The 20,543-nt window shown below is 42.8% G+C and overlaps 1 protein-coding gene and 1 pseudogene across 2 annotated transcripts in view; both read right to left on the bottom strand.

Moving 5' to 3' along the window:
* Positions 1–20,543, bottom strand: part of dennd6a (DENN/MADD domain containing 6A) — a 32,230-nt gene that overhangs the window by 4,155 nt on the left and 7,532 nt on the right. For both annotated transcript variants that reach the window (XM_088636600.1, XM_088636599.1), the window contains exons 4-19: positions 16,145–16,257; positions 15,328–15,408; positions 12,961–13,066; positions 12,765–12,844; positions 12,493–12,552; positions 12,047–12,102; positions 9,615–9,737; positions 7,715–7,810; positions 5,354–5,448; positions 5,150–5,215; positions 4,916–4,980; positions 4,596–4,685; positions 3,400–3,453; positions 2,170–2,279; positions 532–634; positions 37–111 (exon numbers count right to left, since the gene is read on the bottom strand). In XM_088636600.1, coding sequence (XP_088492726.1) covers positions 37–111; positions 532–634; positions 2,170–2,279; positions 3,400–3,453; positions 4,596–4,685; positions 4,916–4,980; positions 5,150–5,215; positions 5,354–5,448; positions 7,715–7,810; positions 9,615–9,737; positions 12,047–12,102; positions 12,493–12,552; positions 12,765–12,844; positions 12,961–13,066; positions 15,328–15,408; positions 16,145–16,257 — 1,373 coding nt within the window. The remainder of the gene's footprint in view (positions 1–36; positions 112–531; positions 635–2,169; positions 2,280–3,399; positions 3,454–4,595; positions 4,686–4,915; positions 4,981–5,149; positions 5,216–5,353; positions 5,449–7,714; positions 7,811–9,614; positions 9,738–12,046; positions 12,103–12,492; positions 12,553–12,764; positions 12,845–12,960; positions 13,067–15,327; positions 15,409–16,144; positions 16,258–20,543) is intronic.
* Positions 11,777–11,929, bottom strand: LOC148661993 (U1 spliceosomal RNA; annotated as a pseudogene).

The raw sequence follows: 20,543 nt of genomic DNA, 5'->3' as shown, positions 1-20,543 counted from the left end.
TCTTAGGAGCAACAACTTTCTGAAGACAGTTCTCACCAGCTTGTCTTTTAACTTCAGCACAAGATCCACAGTTTCCACCTCGGTGTGTTTTTGAATTCGGAGCAGCAAGTCCTGCAAGAGAGAGAAACAGTTCTGCAATCTTCCTTCATTCATGAACTCAGTTGCATCCGTGATGTAATCATTTGTATGGAATAGCAGATAGTGCGCTTCTCTTTCTATTTAACAACAACCTCTCCCCCAGCCTGAATGATAAAGACTCACTGTAAATTGGAGGAGGCACTGAACTGTGTTCTGCCTACGCTGTACTTAAGGTTATTATTGTGCTTTTTTGTGTCATTTCCAGTCTATATCAGCTTGATGGAACTGGACCCACTAAGGGCTGCAGTGTTCCGTTCCGGTTTTCCAACCATAGCATTGCTGTGGTTTACATGCACTGGCTCTTAAGCTCTGCTCTAACCGTAGTCTATGTGCTCCTAGCAGAGGAACTGCCTAAGTGTACACTGCTGCTGTTGTGAGGGTGGGGTCTCGCACCTCATCACACAAGGCCTCTAGGTGAAGAGCTTCCAGCTTCTGGGTCATCTCTTTCCTGCGGGTCCTGAACCAGCCATCAAAGTTGGGAGACCTCAGGAACTGCCTGAAGGAGGGACACACACAATAAGCAGACGAATTTCCCAGCGCAGGGCTCCGGCCTTCTACATTCCCCCACCCTGAACACTCCCAGTAGTCCGGTCTGACCTCCCCAGGCACCAGACAAGCCTCTGCCAACTCCCTTCAAGGCATTCCACCCCCCTCCATCCACAAACATAGGCTAACATCCAAACTGCAGAAAGGAGAAACTCAACAGGAAGAGCACTTCAATTAAAAAATATGTTTAGGTGGCACAGTGGTTAGTTTTGCTGACTCACAGTGCTGGGGCCCTGGGTTCAATTCTTGGGGTGCTACCTGGGGTCATTTTGCATGCTGTCCCTGTGTTTATTTGGGTTTCCTCCTGCTGCTCCGGTTTCCTCCCCAGTACAAAGATGTGCTGATAAGCTTCTGTTCAATTTGGCCCTGGTGTGTGTGTGTTTCTGCGTCTGTTCTGTGATGGACTGGCATCCCATCCAAGGTGTATTCTGCCTCGCACCCAATGCTTTCCTGAATAGGCTCTGGGCCATGACCTATATTTGAATAAGCGGTAATTAAAATAAATTGTGTGGTGAATTCAATATTCAAATCATCCCAATTTTGAGCTCTTCTGTTGGAGATTATAAGTGTTCTATATTTCCATGCGCACGATATTCAAGAGGAGTCAGTTTCAGTCAGCCTGAACTGGTTAGCTGTTAAAACCTAGAAGTTAAAATAGAAAACACTTCTACTTTTAACGTTTGAAGTCCTAATGGACATGCAATGAACAAATAAAAAAAAAATGGATCCTGTTGCGTCAGGAAACACACGCCCTTAACCACGTGGATGACAGGTGGGGTGTGCACGATACATAATGTCTCATCGTTTCCATAGTTGGCAGTCCCTGGCTACCAAGACCACATTTGTTTATTTTCATAATCCTGCCGATGGACTGGATTGTAGAATCTCCACAACTTTCTCATGGAAAAGAATTCCTCCCTGGCTCTAGAGCAAATAACTGTCCTGTGACACAGCATGTATTTGTGTGCTCCTGCCTCATCATGGTAAAACATTCACACACACTGGGTCTCTTAACGAAGAAGAGGAGGGTAATACAGTTTGGGCACCCCTGGTCAAACTGCACGTTTCACTGAATCTCTAAGTGAAAAGACGTTGACACATCCTCTGCAGGGTACAACCTTAAACATGACATGGTTCTGCACACTTCAATAGACAATTACTATTATTTGCTGAATTTAACAGATTGAAAAAAAATAAAATGGTCAACGTGGCATGTGCAAAAGTTTGGGTACCCTTCGATTTAATTCACTGATACACCTTTGCAGGCAACCGCTCATTTCCAGTGGCTCTGCCTCAATGACGCAAATGGGGTTTAACTGCTCTGGACTCTTCAGCAATGGAAACAATTTGGGAAACTGGTATGGATCCTCTCTAAAACCCACACATGTCAAAACAGAAGCAGATCAAAAGGAGCCAGAGAGAAGACATGGAGCTGCGAGTGATTCCAGCCTCTTGCCACAGCGTCTCTCGGGTCCAGAGCCATACCTGTACAGCCCAATCCAGTCCCCCTTGAGGCGAGAGGTGAGCTGAGGGCCGGCCTTCTCCAGAGTCTTCATGAACTCCTCTTGGTTGAAGGGCCGCAGCTGGGGAGGGCTCTAGGAGAGACAGACCCCACTCACTGATTCAACAGCCTCACTAAATCCCGCGAAATGAAATACAGTATACATGTTCTGATAAAAAACTGGTCCTTCAGGGCCTGGGGGTCAGGTAACCCAGCGTGAGTCTGCAGAGAAGTTCCTGCATCCAGACAACATGTCTGCAAAAGTACAATTTTCTACTTTAACTGTACTTTACCCCCAACAGATCAAAATAAAAAAAGAGATCTTGTGTGCAATTCATTAAATGCCCACAAAAAAAGTATGACTGAAAAATGGTAGATCCATCTTGGAGAGTCGCAGTCTTCAAGGGTTTGGAGTCACCGTCAGTATTAATCCTTTCAACAAACCTAGAATGATGGCTGTTGTGACCTATTTTTAAAAAGCAAGATCTACTGTTTATATTATTTCATAATAATATAATAATATATTCTCAGCATCTGTCTTCTGTCCTCTCATTGTGACATGTCAATACTAAAGATATCAAGATTTTACAGAAGCTTCAGGGTCAGTTTATGGAGACCAGTTTATGTCCAGTACTAATACCATAGTCATTTACATATAGGTTGGAACATTCCCTTCTTGCTGATGTTTTTTGCTGGAGGTGTTTTTAACAGTGAGGTCTAAGTAGAACATAACCACATAGATAATGAGCGGAAGTATAACATAATGCCACAAGGTTTTCCGTGCCTTGATATGTGACTGCGACAACAGCAACTCACTGACAGACACTTGATCACTGTCACTGGAATAAAGACTTTTTTTTTTACATAAACACTATATGCCTTAATCTCCCCCAGAACACCATCTCTTTTAAAAAACATCTCCCATTTCGCCCACTGCCACTGGCAGGTTGTTGCCAGAAAGCAGAAAACCAGCAAGGCAGCTACAGGGAGTAATCCTCAAGATCCTTGCCCTACTGTATCAGAACCTCAGGAATCCACCTGCAATCTGCACAAAGGAACAGTTATTTAACCAGACTGTAGCCTTCACTCAATTCAGAACAGCATCCGCCTGAAAGTACACTGCCTTGCAAGGTGTGAAGGTCCACTTTCATTCTATCTGGCTTCACTGAGTACGCACCCACACAGAAGTGTCTGGAACGGGGATGTGTGCATACCTTCCAAGGAGAGATACTTTTCTGAAGCGGCATTAAACTAGCCACGTAGCGCTCCTGAAAGAGAAACAATAGAAATGAAAAAGGAAACTGAAAAGAGGAGCCCACACACAGCTCTCTTCTCAGACATAACAAATAACAAATTGAGGCCCCAATGTTACCATCACTACAGTAAGCGATGGGGTGTACAGGAAGATGTTCCATACATGACCATGAGCTGCTAGGCTCACACAGACTTCCCTCAATTGTTCTACATGTAGGGATGCAAGGAGTCACCCCGCAGTCCAGTGAAGGTTTGAGATGAGTTTAATTGTAACGAAAATGGCCACTTCCGGAGAACGCTGAAGGAGACACACACAAGGTGTATTTCCCACAGTGGCCCAGAGTGCAACAGTTTGACAGAGGTTTTTATAATTCGAGTCCAGCCATTTTATTGCCATGAACGGGGGTTTTAGAGTCTGCATTCTACTTGTGGTCCAGTGGCTGTTCTTGAAGATGTTATCCCGCCTTTCAGCTATTTCTAAAGTGTCATGTACAACAAGCAGGTGTTTGTTTAAAATTCCTTCAGGCCCAGATCAGGAGATATGACCCCAGGCCAGAGTCAGATTTCTACATACACAAGCAAGCGTTTTTCAAAAAGCAGATAAGGAGACAGACTCTTTACAAATGGGGGAAAAAAGTAATAAGGATTTTTATTCAGAGGATTATGGATTTCATTTAGTTCCATTAAAACTGGCTTAATCATTACAGGAACTCAAGCACGGTTTTAGTTTTTTTTTCTTGAGAACACCCATCCTATCAAATAAAAAGGGACAGAAGACCTGCACACAGGTGTAATCTCCCGCAGTGATCGAAACAGAAGGATTAGTGGTATTAAGAGGGAGAACTTGGCAAATTATTCGCTGACAAGGTGAAAAAACTTGCAGCAAGTGAAAATGTGAATGTAATCGTTTCATATCATATTGCCATATGTGAAGAGATAAGATACTCCATAGGAGCAATAAATGTGAAACACAGAGATAGAGATGTTAGCCTTGTAAGGCTAACTGATTTTCAAGATATCCTTTCTTTGTTCAATTGAGTTCACAAAGCTTTCCCAACGTGGTGAAGAGTGGAAACACTGGTCTGCTTCTTTGTCCAAAGAGGAGACTGATGGCAGCAGTGAAAGACTTTTAGACATTAGAGGTTCACGGACTTACCAGAGGAATGATGAAGCTCTGGGTCAGCTCCAGGAAGTAGCGCCGCAGAATAGCATTCTGGGCTGCGGACGGGCGTTTCTGCTGGATTCCCTTTGAAAAGAGAAAAGCCAATATCGAACGATATCCAAAGAACAAGGGGAGACGTGACAATAAGAGAATTCTCTGGTTGCTGAATGTGAGTGTCATGTACCGCTAAAATGGTGCTGCAACGAAAAAATAATTACAACTTTTTAAAACACACAATACAAATTATGGATCTGCTTTTCCAGTACAGCTCCTAAGCCATGATTTTAAAATGAAGTCCAGATGAACTCCAGTACCTTCTGCAACTGCCTGATAATCTCCTCATCTTTGTTGAGGAATGGCTTGTAGGCACTGTAAACACCTGAAACACAAAAGTGAAAAACTGATGCGGTGATGGTTCTTAATAATTTTCGTCTTCCTAGTGCAGTCTCAGCGGAGAACATGCAGCTTTTCTGTTCTGTGCTGTACAGCAGTATGCTTGGCAAAATCAGTAGCCCAGGTCTGCACAATGGATCCCTTGTGGTACTGACCTGGTTTGGAATCTAATGTCTTCAGATTCTTCAGTTTCTTCACCTTAACTGGCTTGACAATATCCCCTATGGAAAGCACACCGAGACACAGGTACTCAGATACAGAAAACAAGACAGAGTGGTGTGAAGCACTATTTAAGTATCAGGTGCAGAACTTCCCCCTGTGATTCAGCTCTTGTCTTTGTCAATCAGAGACCACGTTACCTGCTTGTTTCATGTCCCCGATGCGGATGATGTGTGGCCAGTGCTGGAGCGTTTTTGCAAAGAAGGGATTGGTCACTCCCAGAATCACAGAAGGCCTACAGAGAAACACGGAGCCATTACATCCAATACCAGCTAAATAACATTCCCAATAACGAGTTTGCTGACGTGACCTCTTCCTTGCAGAGCTCTTTAAGAAATTTGTACCTTCCAACAGTCGACTGTACCTTTTCCTGATATCCCCAGTCAAGTATGTGTCAGGGTATCTTTCATACAGTTCAGAGGACATCCTGTACGTTGTAAAGCCAAAGAGGCCTGGCTTTACAAAGCACAGGAGTGGAAATTCACAGGATACTGGAACCAGGCACTGCAGAAGTACAAATCTAATACAAATGACCATCCAAGTAAAACGGCAAATTCCACAAGGTAATAAATCATGTCTGAGTAAATCAAATATCTGAGTGTTAATGCATGTCACAGCAAAAGATGTGATCGCATAATATGAAATTATTAATAACTGCTTGTTATTCTGGATTTAGTGTCTAAATGATGAATGAACGTTATTCATGGTGCTTTGAAGACGAAATCTCTTCTCATGTCACTTAAGTTCTGAAACGACTTCAGCGCAAATTCCTTGTCATTGCAGCATTTACAAATATACGTGTTATTTTTCTATGGATAGCATGTAACTATTACTAAGAGCTGCAGGCAGTGATAAGAGGAGCCAAATTCCCATCTTTCTGCCTCAAAGCTATTTTGCATCAGTTAAACTCTAAAACTGCAGTCTGAATATCACCGCTAGCAAATTACAGCCTGCGACAGTCAGTGCAGCTGCATGAACCGCTTTTGTTTTTATCCGGCTTCCGTCATTCAGTCGCTTTTAAAAGCCCTCTCTGTGTGGCACAGCTCCTCCATTGTTCTTTAAAAGTCTCTTTGTAAGGAGAGCTGTGCAGTAATTGCAGGCTTGACTGTTCAGTGCGGGATTTAACTGAGCGTTCCCAAATAAGACCCCAGGAGTTTCCGAATTACATTCCACTGGGGGCGAAGATACAGGCAGATTTGTCCTGTTAACTGCTGCTGTGTACAGTTTCGTCACATCTTCCAGTTGTATTAGAATTTCCCCTTTAAAACACTGTCTAAAAGCACAGGGTTTTGAAAAAAAAAGACAAAGAATGGTTGCTAACACATCATCTAGCTTCTTTCCAAGAGACCTTGAACAAATCAGTCGTACTTGGTTTTAAAATATAGGATCTGAGCTGTGTTCAGTGCTGCTTTTGTATTCACATAAACACACTCAGTGAGGAACCCCAGTCACATGAACAGACATGTACTGTATGCACATTCTGTATGCAGTACAATCCCAATTACAACTCGAACTAAAGCTGATCCCTCTGGAGGAATAAGAGGGGATTGGGGTTCCTAACACTTCAGCCAATGAGTGAATAAAAATGTTGAGCACATAAAGAATGTCAAAAAAGGGGAAGGCATTTGCTAGCAACCACCTTATTTTATTGCTAGTAATAAATCAATTTCAGGATCTCATGTCCCCTTTTCTTGAAGGTTATATATATACACACAAATAGGTAACACTTTAAAATAAGCATTTATCCATCCATCATCAAACTATATTATTTCCAATTCAAGGTCACAGGGCAGCAAACAACGGTCACAAGGCAGGACACACCCCGGGTGAAACACCACACAGACCAACGCTCATACTCGCACCAGGGCCAAATTTTCCCAGAAGCCCATTCACCTACTGTCTTTGGACTGTGGGAGGAAACCAGAGCACTCCATGCAGACTCCACCCCAGGCACCCAGTGCTGCGAGGTCGCAATGCACCGCCACAACACCACTGCGCTGCCAATAATATGAATGTAGTACATCACTTCCCAGAGAGTTAATTCATGTTTTCATGGGCTATTCATACCACTTCCCCATTGCTCAAGGACTAACATGAACAGTCACTTACTGTAAAGCGTTACCCACAGTGTGTAAACATAACTTCAGTCAAATCCACATAAAATATAGACATGCTCCCCAAAATCCTTGTTTGTGCGACAATGATTTGCCTGCTAATTCATCAGACAAAGCTTTAGAAATTCAAGAACGTTTTCATAGAATGGCTGTGACAGGCAGATCTAAATAAGGAGCTAAATAAAATCTCTCACGATACGGCACGGTTGATCCCTCTGGGGGAATAAGAGGGGATTGGGGGTTCCTAACACTTCGGTCAATGAGTGAATAAAATGCTAGCAAAAGCCCTCGCCTTGACATGCTTTATGTGCTCAACATTTTTATTCACTCATTGGCCGAAGTGTTAGGAGAGGGTCACGGGCATCCTGTCCTTTCCTGTATACTTACGGAGCCTGCGTGCGAGTGGTGTACTCCTTGAATTCACTGTCGTGGATAGTGAAATAGGGCCTGAAGTCACTACAGTACCGCAGGGGTGAGATGCAGCTGTGAATAAAACAGTAGATGAGGCCTTGAACCAGATGTGACCTGTCCTTCTCGCAGAGCACAGGGGCGCATTCATACCAGTGTAAAACAGTGTCATGATAACTTCGGAGGTTAATGAGCAGAAGAAAACGTACACTTTTAGCCACTGCACATGACTCTGCTTTCCAGAACCTCACAAGTTACTCTTTAACAAAGCCAACGGACACAGCAGGGAGGGAGAGAAATCAGTTCACCGTGAAAAGAAGAGGAAGAAAGATAAGAGACACCCGAGGCCCACACAGTTTTCCGAAAATAAACCCAGACCATTAACGCGACAATTTTCATCTGTGCCCCCTGATTGCACTCGTTAATGCCAGCCCTGACAGCCTAGAGGAGTAATCGAGAGTCTGCGGTGAAACGCTGTATGTGTGCGATCTGTTGGACAGCCTCTCATTAGCCGCTCCTAGAGCACGGCTGAGAGACGGAACCGCCAGAGAAGACGCACACAACAACAGGGGAAATCGATTCCACCTCTCAAAGGCCAATGTTGTAATGGGGTCGCTGCTGTGTGCTGAATTACAAACATAGGCGCGGCAGTGGTAAGCTGGTCTAGGAGACTCCGAACACTGCAGGACAGACAGGAGTAAGGGGAGTGGAAACACTCCCAGCAGGCATCCCAGAATGACCACAACAAACTGCTTAGCTCTTTTACCATAACGGCTAATTTTCTGTCTCTTTTCAATTTCCTCTTTCACTCCTCCACAAGTTTCGATACACCTGTTCCAATCAGAAAGTGGCCTTTGGCAGGATTTGTCCAGCTAGTTTTTAGGCCTTTCTACAGCTTATTTTTGAACCGGCTTTGCCAGTGACAGCACATGGCTGAGAACACCCGCAGCCACAGACAATGAATGCTGAAAGATGATAAAGCCAGCTACTGTAATCCACAAAAACAGTATCGAGGAACAGATTTGACCATACCTGATCCCTGACTCTCTCACAGGGTCTGTCTAGCAGTGACTGCAGGAAAGTGCCCTACTGTATTCTCATACTGAGGATGCACCAGGCACATCCACTGGTACACAAACCAGTTACATTTACTTAACATAAGTACCAGGTCTATGTGCAGTGCTTTGCAAAAGTACTCCCACCCACCCTGCAGTGTCACATTTTCTGGAATTACAGAAGGATGCATACGCATTCTGTAAAAATATCATTTTACTCAAAACCTGAATACTCAAACTGAAGACTGCGAGGAATAAGATAAAAATAAAAGCTAGCAGATTCTTAAGAGAAAAAAATGCACATGAGGTTAGATTTATCTACTCTTAGGAGTTGGTGAGGACTAGGTGAAGGTAGGAGGACATATGTCAGATATGTCTTAATATGTAAAACCACAGGATGCTATAAGAGTTACTTTCTTTTTCACATCATTGTACATTAGTTGCTACCACAAAATGTCTAGACTGCAAGCTTTAAAACAACAAAATGTGGAACACTTGGACCCCGTACCAATACAAAGATACTATGAAGTCTTTTCTGTTTATTTTCAGATGACACAAAATAATGGAAAATGCCGTAACTAAATCCCAAAATGTTCTTGGTGCTGTGATATTGTCTCAGATAAAGCAGACATTTCTCTTTTCCAGGAATGAATATTATGAAAATAAATTGCTTACATTTCAGCCAATATCGACCTTTTAATTTTAAGACTAAGACTGCAGATAACAGTCAATTTAAGAATGGAAAAACTGATAAATGTCAGTTTTAGAAAAACCTTCAACAAGTGGCAGCCTGAATGATGCCTTTCACTCAGCCTACCCCTTACCTGACCAATGCCAGAACAGTCTCCGAGGATTCAGCGGGTGAAGGCGCCATGACAACCAGGGCTTCCCCTAGCAACACCAGCTCCCACAGCATCTGAATGTGAAAGAACACTGGGCTGAAGCACCTGGAGAGAGAGACAGGATGAGAGCCAGACAATCAGAATCAGACGGCCAAGCAGAGAAGGAGACGCACATAGAGGTGAAGAGAGGGGCAGACGGAGAGAAAGAAAGAGACAAAACACTAGATCATGCTGCACAAACAGAGGAAAAGTGCCAAAACGTATTTCTTGTGTTAGCTCAACAGTTTAAAAGAGACATCCCAGACGCCCACAATCTTGACTGGCCCGGCAATCTTTTTTTCTCATCACATTATCTATAAACCGCTCATGAAGTCAGTCTTCTGAGCAGAATTTGAATGTTTGTTTTGAAAGTGTTGCCCTGGAAGATAAAACGTCAGGCCAAATCCAGCGTATGGAAGAGCTGGAGGCTGGTACAGTGGGAACGTTAATAACCATCTGCCGCAGCCAAGGGACCTGACCTGCTGTGAAACTCTACGCTTTAACATGCAAATGCAGGCTGGCTTCTATAGCTCTGTGCCATTCAACACTGACACTCAAGCAGACTCCCATCAGGTGCAGGGCAGTGAAATAAAATGACACACCAGGATTTTAATACATTTTCCCTAGGGTAACAATACTGGCAAAACAGATGCATAAACAAAGCCTAGAAGATGAGTCACAGGTCTGTCTGCTCACTTCCCGTTCATTCAAACATGCACCTTTGCAGAGCCAGCAGCTAGCACTCAAGGCTTTGCCCAGCCTGTCTCTTTCTTTAGGAAGCATGTTGCCAAGGAAACCAGCAGTGGTGACCAGTCTGTAGATGGGAACGCCATGAGGAGAGGGAGGCCGGGTAGCAACTGAAAATGTGGATGCAGTTCCTTACGCAGCCACAGGTTGGCGTCTCTGGGCCTCAACTGACAGCCGATGCGTTGCCGAGGAGGCAATGCAGAACTGCTACAAACCCCAGCTACTGCAAAAGCCGTTATTCATATCCTTCCTTGCTTGCTTTAACCCGAGGTTGCCTATATAGGAAACAACTGCCAAGCACCTCCCTTCTGTCTATAGCAGAACTAGCATTAGTCCGTATGTTCCCAAAATGACCTCTTTTTACCCCTCTGCTTAGAATTAAATTAAACTTATCAGGCTAAATCATTACAGAACAGGGACACGGGCCAACTTTGATGTTGAGCATGGCACCAGCGCCGTTCAGAGTCAAAGGCTTCCATGACGTGACTGCTTGCACACGGGGGCGTCCTGCATTGTATCCCACCAAACGTGAACCTCCTGCCTCTCGCCTCTCTGGGGTACGTGCCTTGTATCTACGTTGTTCTCAAATCCTCACAGGCCTAGGGCTGGCATCTTTTTTTCATGCTGTGAAATGAATGATAATTCCCACTTCACCTTTTGATTTTAACTAGCTCCAGAGAGAGATCTTTGTGATTGGGCAGGAAAGGAATCTGACAGTCACCCATCCAAAGCAGGGAGAGGTTAGGCAGGCCAGGCTTCATGACCTCTTTCGAGATCAGACCAGAACACCAGGGATGTGTCTAAAGAGTCTTGCACAGTGAAATGTGTGATCTCCAATAGCCAGAGTACGGACAGGACAAAAAACTCAAGACAATTGAGAGCAAGCCATTCGTCCCTTTTATTTGCAGGAATGGAATGGATCTAAGGATTTCCTCCAGCCGTTTCTTCAAGAAAGAGGAAAGCCAGGGTACTGGCTTCAACATTATGGCTGGGTAAGAGCTGAGCTTTACTATTAATTCAAAAGACAGTAAATTAGTATATTATAAAACACAGGGGGTTGAAATATCTTCCTCCAGTGGAAAAATGGGCCAATGGGTCTCAATTCATAGCAGCCTTGTGTCACAGGACAGAGGTTTAGTATAAGATATATAACATCACTTTATTGGCCATATACAATTTCTTGTATGAGGAATTTGTCTTTTCGCATACACCAACTTGCTCTCCGTGAGACACACAGACAGGGAGAGAGGCTTGGGGTCAGAGCGCAGGGTCAGCCATTTATACGGTGCCCCTGGAGCAGCTGGGGTTAAGGGCCTTGCTCAGGGGCACCGTAGGATTAGGATAGAGTAGGATTCCTCTGCCGGCTGCGGGATACGAACCGGCAAAGTTGGAGTCAAGATTCCCACGTTGGGGGAATTCGCAGGGGTCAGCACAGCCGGAGTGCAGTGGCTGAGCCTCGCCCCGGGCAAACCACCTGCATGATCATAGTATCGCCCCTGACAGGCAAGTGATTCACTATGTTTGCAAATTAGTACGGATGTGTGGAGCAGTTCACAGTGAAAGGAGGAGTCTGCAGTATTTTGCAAGACAAGGTTAGAAACGTTAGTACAGCCCACACCCTGCATTACCTGAAAAGCTCCACTTCATAAATAGATGGAAGGACAACAGAGACCTGGGTGTCACTCTGAAAGAAGAAAGGGAGGATAATATAAGAAAAAAAAACCCCAGCACAAATACATCAAACACGTCAAGCGCGAGAAGATGTGTTAGCATACTCAGTATTTTGGCCTTCAGAGTAAATAGAGCAAACTTTGGCAGTTCCAAACATTAAAATTTATTTAAATGCATCTAGAATTCTTGAAGTCATCCTTCAGCAGCAAGGACAGGTAATTAAGTCAAGCTCTTGAGTGTTTTGAAGTCCTCAGACCTCAGAAAAAAAATGGCTGCCTACCCCTTCATCACAGAAACTAGCCTCAGTTAAGTGTGCTTTCTGATTGATCCTGCACCTGCCTGATAACTGGCACTCAAGCATGTCTTGTTCAGAACACATACGAAGCTTTTCTTGCGTTCTCACCTGTGCTGCCTGCGCCAGTTGCGTGGTGCCAGGCTTATCAGAACAGGTGGGAATCCGAACCTGTCGGAGGAGAGGAGACCTCAGACACTTGCCACACAGACGCACAAAACACACTCATTCTGTCATCTTCAGGGTCATTTTTACTCACTCTAAATCGGTTTTCACAGAGAAACAGATGGACGGACATCTCAAAGACAAATTTACTTCTTGCTTTTCCATTATGTCTTTGACATCCTTCAATGGTCACCACAGACGCACAGGCTCAGAATTACCTTCAGCACCACTCCCATTATCGGCAAGATTAAGGTTTTCCCAGGAGACGGGACAGGCCAGCGGTCTATGTCATTGCAAGCTGTTGGCGGGGGAAAAAAAACAAAACAAAACGCACGCCAGTGAAAGATCAATTGACAGCACTTTTAAAGTGCTTTCGCGAAGAAGAACTGATTCTGCACGTGTCTGTAAACTCACCAGCCTCCAGGCAAGGCTCCTGTTTCTCAAAGTACTCGGGGGCGATGAGTTGAAGCAGCGAGTGGAAAAAAGTCACATAGGGCAGCTTGCTGATCAGCACCAGGGACTGTGGGAGAAAACGCATATAGTCACACAGAACCTGGTGCTCACAGATGCTCAGCCCTCATCCAGAACAGGATGGGATTTCCATACTCCCTGTGAAAGAAACTGACATGATCTAAAACCGAACCTAAGTATATCTCCTGTTCCCCAGCAGGCTGAATGGAACATGGATTGACTGTTACCCAAGGATTTCAAAGAAGCTCAAAGATTAAGAGGCGGGGGGAGTTCTCTGCAGTTAAGGCAAGCTGCATTTGTTTGTTGTAAATGCCAATATGATTCAGGTCTGAAATACACAAGACACTGTCTTCAAAACAGATCAAACCCATTCACTCTTCATTTTTTTCCACGGCAAGTAACATTTTAACTAGGAAAACATACCAGGATGAAAGCTATAATATGAAAATCATTAGCTGCTCAGAAGATAGCTCCCTGTTTTGCAACATGCTTATTAAATGCATGTGTAAACACACAGTTAATGTGGCTCAGTATCTGCAATGCCATTTCAGAAGTAACTGTTTGAACTACAGAAGTCCTACAAAAATAGCCATTGATATAGAACAAAGACACAACTCCCATATTTTAGCTTCTTATCTGTAATGTAAATTACTCTCTAATTCAGATACACAAACCATATAGTAGAAAAAGGTGATGGTGAAGATTTTAGCTATTAGCTATGATGATAAATGGCATATCCCTACCCAGCCACATATTCAGAATGAAATGCTTCACCCTTTCTCATTTGCAGCTTCCATCTGCTCTATATAAAGACAAGTCAGCAGGTGGAAAGGTCAGAGTGGAAAGTACACTAGAAGCTGACAAACAGAGGAATCAGCAATTCTGTGCAAAGAACTGGGATGACGTGTGGCGTCTAGAGCTCAGAGATCAGTAAACAGCCACATGTCCGTCCAGACTGAGGAACAGGGCAGACTCCTACACAACATCTGTATTCTGCTGCAAAGCACGTGTCACAGATGTACAACCTGCAGTGCTTCTAACTGTGACTTTCACAGTACGAGTTCCTGCAGATCATCCTAGCAAGATGACAAATGCTAATCAGCATAATGAATATACTTCTGTCATAAATACGAACAGATATTTCCTTTAATACTGAGTATATACAAAGACTGGGCTCCTGTGGGGTCTCCCAGTCTTCATAATCACGATGCAACTGGAATCACATAAACATGGGCAGAGTGTTGATGGCGATGAATACAGCAGCCTTTTGCTTCCAGAAAGATGGAGTAGCTGGAGGTGTAACTTTGTACTGTACAATGAAAAGGGCATTCGGGCAGTTCTCATCTCATCCAGCTGTTTCTTGAAAGACGCCAATGCGTACAACAGCTGGGAAGCTTGTTCCACACTCACCCCATCATTTAGGTAAAAAATTCTTCCTGTTCTCAGTTTTAAGAGCAGTTCCAATGTGTTGACTTTTATCAGTGCCTTTGAGGGTTGTGAATACTTGAATCTCGCCCTCTTATAGTCTTCTCTGTTCGTCTTCTTTCGCTTAAACCTTCAGAATGAGTGTACCTGGTTGCTCTTTTCTGGACCATTTTCAAACCAGCAAAATTGTTTTGGTACAGCAGTGAAAATCCACACACAATATTCTAAATGTTTCTTACTAATGCACGGCACAATCTTAACATAACATCTCCCGATTAAAGTTTTACACTTTTAACTACATATCCTAACTTTTTGATTCCATTTATTCTTTTTTTCTCTGTTTTAGTTCCAGAATGAGAACACATTCAGTTACAAAACACTGGTCTGGCAGTTTCTAAGAAGGTACAGAAAACACAGGAAGAAATGACCTTGATCTACTTAAAGTAAGCCCATTTTCCTACACCAAGTTCAATGCCCATGTAATCAGTTCATGGGGTCAGGTCAAGTTTCACTTGAGCTAATAAGCTTGTAGTTAATAACGCATTCTCTTTGTGCCCAGTTTTAAGAGCTGGTTCAATAATGATCTCCTCAAGTACAGTGGAGAAAACTCTTTTCTATAGGACAAGCACTCTGATACGATGCCATGTCTGGATCTCGTCCTTCTAAACAGCTTCTAAACGGACTGAGCTTTGTAACTGTTTTAACAAATCCATTCATTTTTGATGAAGTTTGACTATTTTTATCTCAACAAGAAAACTGTAAAAAGGCAAGTTTTTGTTCAATGGCTTAATTAATTAATGTATTGGTTTTTATGTTTCTTAGTTTTTGTCCTGTTAAAATGGTCAAAACCTTTTCAATAAAAAGTTGAAAAAAAAACGGACTCACCTTCTGAAAGTAACCCCTCTTGAGCGACTTATCTCGAACCTGCCGGAAATAAACGTAGCCATAGTAGTGGCCAGGATCTCTCTGGAAAGGAAGCAAAGGAAGCTCCTTCACCCCTGTCCTGCTACATGATGCTGAAAGGTTGAAGTATTCAAAACCACACTTTGGTGCAAGGAAGCAAAACTCCCGTTAGAATCCCACTTATTATTAAATCTCTCATTTTTTAACAGGAAATGAATATGACCCCCCCCCCCCCAGAAACTCATTGTGGATATTTTTGGAAAATTAGAAACATGACAGTGCAACAGCAAAATCGAATTAGCGCCATTTAAACAGCGACTTTCCTCAGCGGACACAAACATTAGCCAGACATCTTCTGCCTAAGCCTGCTTCTAAAAAGGGCTTAACCTCTGCAAGTGACCTCTAACATGGAGATACGCTTAAATTTGCGTTTCAAACAGTAGTGCAACACATTTCATCTTGCTTACACTCTCAAACTAAAACATTTCTGTTTTCCCAGGTACATGTAGCAATCTTTTGTCTCTTAGGGAAATTCCCACACAGAATTAATGGAAAACGGGAGGTGAGAGCAGCCTAATCGGGTTAGCCTGTATCTCCAGGAATCGTCCCCTAATTTGTAACGTTACATGAGGTGCAAGGTAAAACGAAAAAAATGGCCCGTGAACAGGACCAACAGGGAGAGAGCCAGACTATTTGCAACAAAGAGAAAATGGCGAGAAAAAGCATCACAAAACCCGCTGGACTTGGCCTTCTTGGCTGTGTCAGCTCCCTACTGGCGAGCGATTCCTGGGATCCTGACCTTCAGGTAGACCGGAGCGTCTCTGTCGAACTGGTCCAGAAAGCAGCGGAGCGACGTCCTCCTGCCCAGAGCCTGGCGGAACCGGAAACAGAACTGCGTGTCCCCAAGGCAGCCTGGTGAGAGAGGGAGGGGGGCACCTGAACATTATGAACACACACCAGGCCCCAGGGACATATGGGGACACCTTTCAGCTTGGCCCAATTACAGAGAGACCCCCAGTCACAGAGTTTGCTGGTAGCTCAGGCTGTCTATGTTCGTACAACGAGTGGACATTTTTTGTTTCACACACACACACACACACACACACACACACACACACACACACACACACACACACACACACACACACAAATCAATAGCATTCCTGGAGAAAAGCCAGTAAGGCACCTGACTTTACCACTAGTGCAACTACTGTAGACAAGGTTCGCATGGCTAAGCTTATGTCAAGTTCAAAAGAAAAAAAAAAGACTTAAGAAAATGGAAGCTACAGCTCCTCTTTCTAGTCTTGCCCTCAAAAAGAGTTAAAAAATGATCTGCGTGAACAGGAAATATAACCTGTTCTCTGGCATGCACAACAGCAGAATAAGAATGACCCACCAGTCTGCGTACATTTTATAAAGACCTGAGGGTACTTGTAGTATTACAGGGAGTAGAGAAAGACAAAGAATCAAGACAGTCAGTACCACAGAGAAAAAGGTCTATACCGTAGCACAAGAACAGATAATATGCTACTTGCAGACAGGCTGCACTTAGTTAAGTGCTCCAACAGGGAAACAGGGATAAATTACAGCATCTCTGATCTCCAATGCTCCCTGAGAGAGAAGGAATCTGGGCTCTATAAAAAGCAACACTTACTCAACAAAGAAGATCTTTAATCCTGTTCATCCACATTTATTTAGCTGTGCCTCCTGAGTAGCCCACTAACCTCTCAACACTACCAGAAAAACAAATATAATCCTCTTTTGGTGTACACCAGTTCTGTCTGCCGGCACACAAATACAAGGCGATTATCATCAATTCATCTCTTTGATGGTACAATACATCATTTCAGATCAATTCAGAAAAAAACTGGACCTTTGTTTATCTGAACCATTGCATAAACCCACATAGAGTAAGAACATCGTCAAGAAAAAAAACATCAATCAGAATTAGGCAATCACTAACAAGTGATGGAATTAATTTAGAAACAAATCCATCTTTCTGTAATTGAGGGTAATTTACAGCTAATGTTACTTTGTCAGTTCTCATGTTTCAAAGTAGCTTTGCTGCTCATAACTTTTGCCCTGCTTTCTGTTCAAGCAAACATTACTAACTTGAGCCGACATGCCCCATAGACAGACATAGAAAGAAAGCAGAGCAAATAAATACTCCACAAAGCCAATTCTGGCAAATCGGGCTACATTTGGTATGAGAACAGGTGTGGTTTTGAAAGTGCACTACACACTGCCTTGAGGACACAAAGCAACCTTGCTGTGGCCTATCTGACAAATTCTTCATGTGCTAGCAGGAACAAGCATGTAGATCTCTAATAATAAACATTCAGAAAATACTACCTGTTAGAGTAACATTACCACAGATAAAACTGTACAGGATTACATTTATAAAACTGTTTCTTAGCATACTGCCATCCTTGGAGCATCAAAAATGATTCTGCTCATCAATGCTGTATTCTTATAAAAAAAACAGTCACCTGAAAAATAACTCACAGAGTGTTAAAAGGTTAAGATGCTACAAACAATTTGAAAAAAGGACACAAGTGTCCAATGGTGAAATAGATGGTAAAAAAAAAGAGATTGAAAGTGCCAGAAGTGTCAGTTGGTCCTTTACTTTTAAAATATTTCACAAAACATTAATCAAACCTATTGTACTTGGGATTAAAAAACAACAACAAAGGCTTGGCTCTGAAGCATAGGAGAGCCTCAGGCCTGCGCCAAGGACTATGTTTCTATGGAAACCAGCACACCTCTTTAGCATACAGCAAAACAGTTCCGACCAGAGTATTTCCAAGGCCATGTTAAAATTATCTGCTAAGTAACCTTTCATGTTTCTTAAGGCTGCCTGGCTGACTAATTGTAAGCTACAGTGCCAAGAAAACATTGGTGAACCTCCAATATAACTATGGGAATTTAATGATTCTTATCATCTTATCTGATCGTGATACCCTTGTTTAATCGAAACCTGTCCTTTGCTAAATAACCAAAATGGTTTATAGTCAACGATTTAATGTTTTTCTTTGATGCAAGGGTGAACGAATTAGAAAAAAATAAGAAACAGTGAATTTGAAATAATAAGTGAATTCCTAGTTTACCAAGCACAGTTAAGGAGGTAATGAGAATCAGGTGGTTAAATAGCTGAGTAACAGGTAAACGAGGACTAATCTTGGGCAGCCCTGTCCTATATAATGACCAGAATCTTCAAGAGTTTAGGCTTCACCATGATTTGCCACAATCAATCGAGATTTCAGTGGAGTTCTGAAAAATGGTTGATGCTCATCGGTCTGGAGAGGGTAACAAAATAAGTTCTAAACTTCCAGGGCTCCATCCACACCCTGGAAGAGTGATTGTTGTCAATGTTCAGGCCACAACCTTCAGGAGCAGCCAGAATGAAACCACTACTCTCTACGAGAACACTGCTACCCATCTCAAGATCACCACAGAACATCCAGATGATCCACAAGACCAGACCGGATCTACACTTTTTCACCTGGGACAAAACTTTGGTCAAGTTTTGGACTATCTGCATTGAAATGCTAGGCCAGTACCTGAAGCGAGCTGTTCTTCCAAGGAAACCCTCAATTGTCACAAACGTGAAGAACGTCTATAAGGAAGATTGGACCAAAATTCCTAAAAGCCAATGAGAGAGACTGATAAACAGTTCCAGAAAACATTCAGCTTGAAGCTGTTGCTGCTTGAGTTACTGAATCTAAGGGATCACATATTCATTCACATGAGGATATTTACTGCTGAATCATTGTTAAATAAATAATCCAAATATCTTGTGTCTTTGTGTTACACATTTAAATGAAATTTTCTTCATCTTTTATTAACACTTTCATGAAAACTTAATTACATTTTACATCTCAAATATATGAGAATACAAAGCAATCTGAGGAATTCACCATTTTTTTCCTCAGGACTTGCTGTCTTTAGAAATATCATAGGGAACAAAAAACAGCTGTTAGCAGATCTGACAAATCCTACTCTAGCAGAACAGTCACAGTACAGTGTTGCATTACAAGCTGTCTATTGGAAAGACCTCCCTGCAGTGCCAGGGGGGGTTATCACACTTTTCCAACTCACTATGAAGTCCAGCAAAATAAAACAAGGAATGCTCCTTTCGCAAAGCATTTAAAATCTTGGCCCTTTTAACATCGAACAATTACTGCTATCAAAAGTAAAGTCATAACTATGCGGTAGGAATTTCGGCTACAATCCAGTTCTTAAGGAGTGGCTCATTACATTTGCAGGCAAATCTAATTTCGTCCTAGTTTCATATCCAAGCGTGTGTGCTCTTGTATATCCCCTCCTCTCTTAGAGATCTTCTCTAAAACCGCATTCCAGAAAAAAAAAGCTTGGCTGTGCAGGCAGAAAAGTCTTGCACTTGCATTTGGATCATCAGTGCAGCGCGCAGCACAAATTAGTTTCCCCACTGCACTACTTGCCAAAAAGAAATCACCAGGACAGATTCACAGCACATTATACCCCACTCTCATTTCATTCAAAAAAAAAAGTTTTCTCTTCTGTTAAAATGAGTCAAATCTGATCAATATTCATTTGGCACAATCTGAAGTGCATAAAGATATTTCAGGTCTGAGCCAATTACTGAAGGAAGTTCCAGAATAATCTAGCAGTGCATTCAACAACACACTGTACCACTTGACTTATAAGGCTTGGTCTTTTGCTGGTAGATAATTTGTGATAAACTGGAGCATTGTAACTGTACTGAAGTTTTCACAGAACACCAAACCAAATTAAAACCCACAAATACAAGTTTAAGTAAGTGTCCTCCAGCATCAGAAAGGAAGACTGTAAAACAAGCATGTTTAGTGCAGGGTGAGGACATGGAAAAGGTATAAAAGGAGAATACTGGTTCTTCACCAGGCAGTCAGCTTTACTGTTCAAACCTATCTACCCAGACAAACGACCCCAGTAGGTTAATTATGGGGAAGTTTGGCTTCTGGCTATTTCCTATCATCAACGGGACTGAAGGTGATAGGACAACATGGATGCAAATACAGATTTCTTTCCTCGGGTAATTATCCTTACCGAAACACTAGCCCAGTTGCTGATTTTAATTGAATGAGCCATTTATCCCAGAGGACACCACTTGCAAGTAACAAGCTCCTTTGCGTTTTCAGGGTTTAGGATCAAAACAATACTTCACAAGACACAGGTCTCCT

Source organism: Lepisosteus platostomus, chromosome 6 (genome assembly GCF_059453375.1).
Source record: "Lepisosteus platostomus isolate fLepPlt1 chromosome 6, fLepPlt1.hap1, whole genome shotgun sequence".
Lineage (NCBI taxonomy): Eukaryota > Metazoa > Chordata > Actinopteri > Semionotiformes > Lepisosteidae > Lepisosteus > Lepisosteus platostomus.
This window is presented reverse-complemented; position numbering and strand designations above follow the sequence as displayed.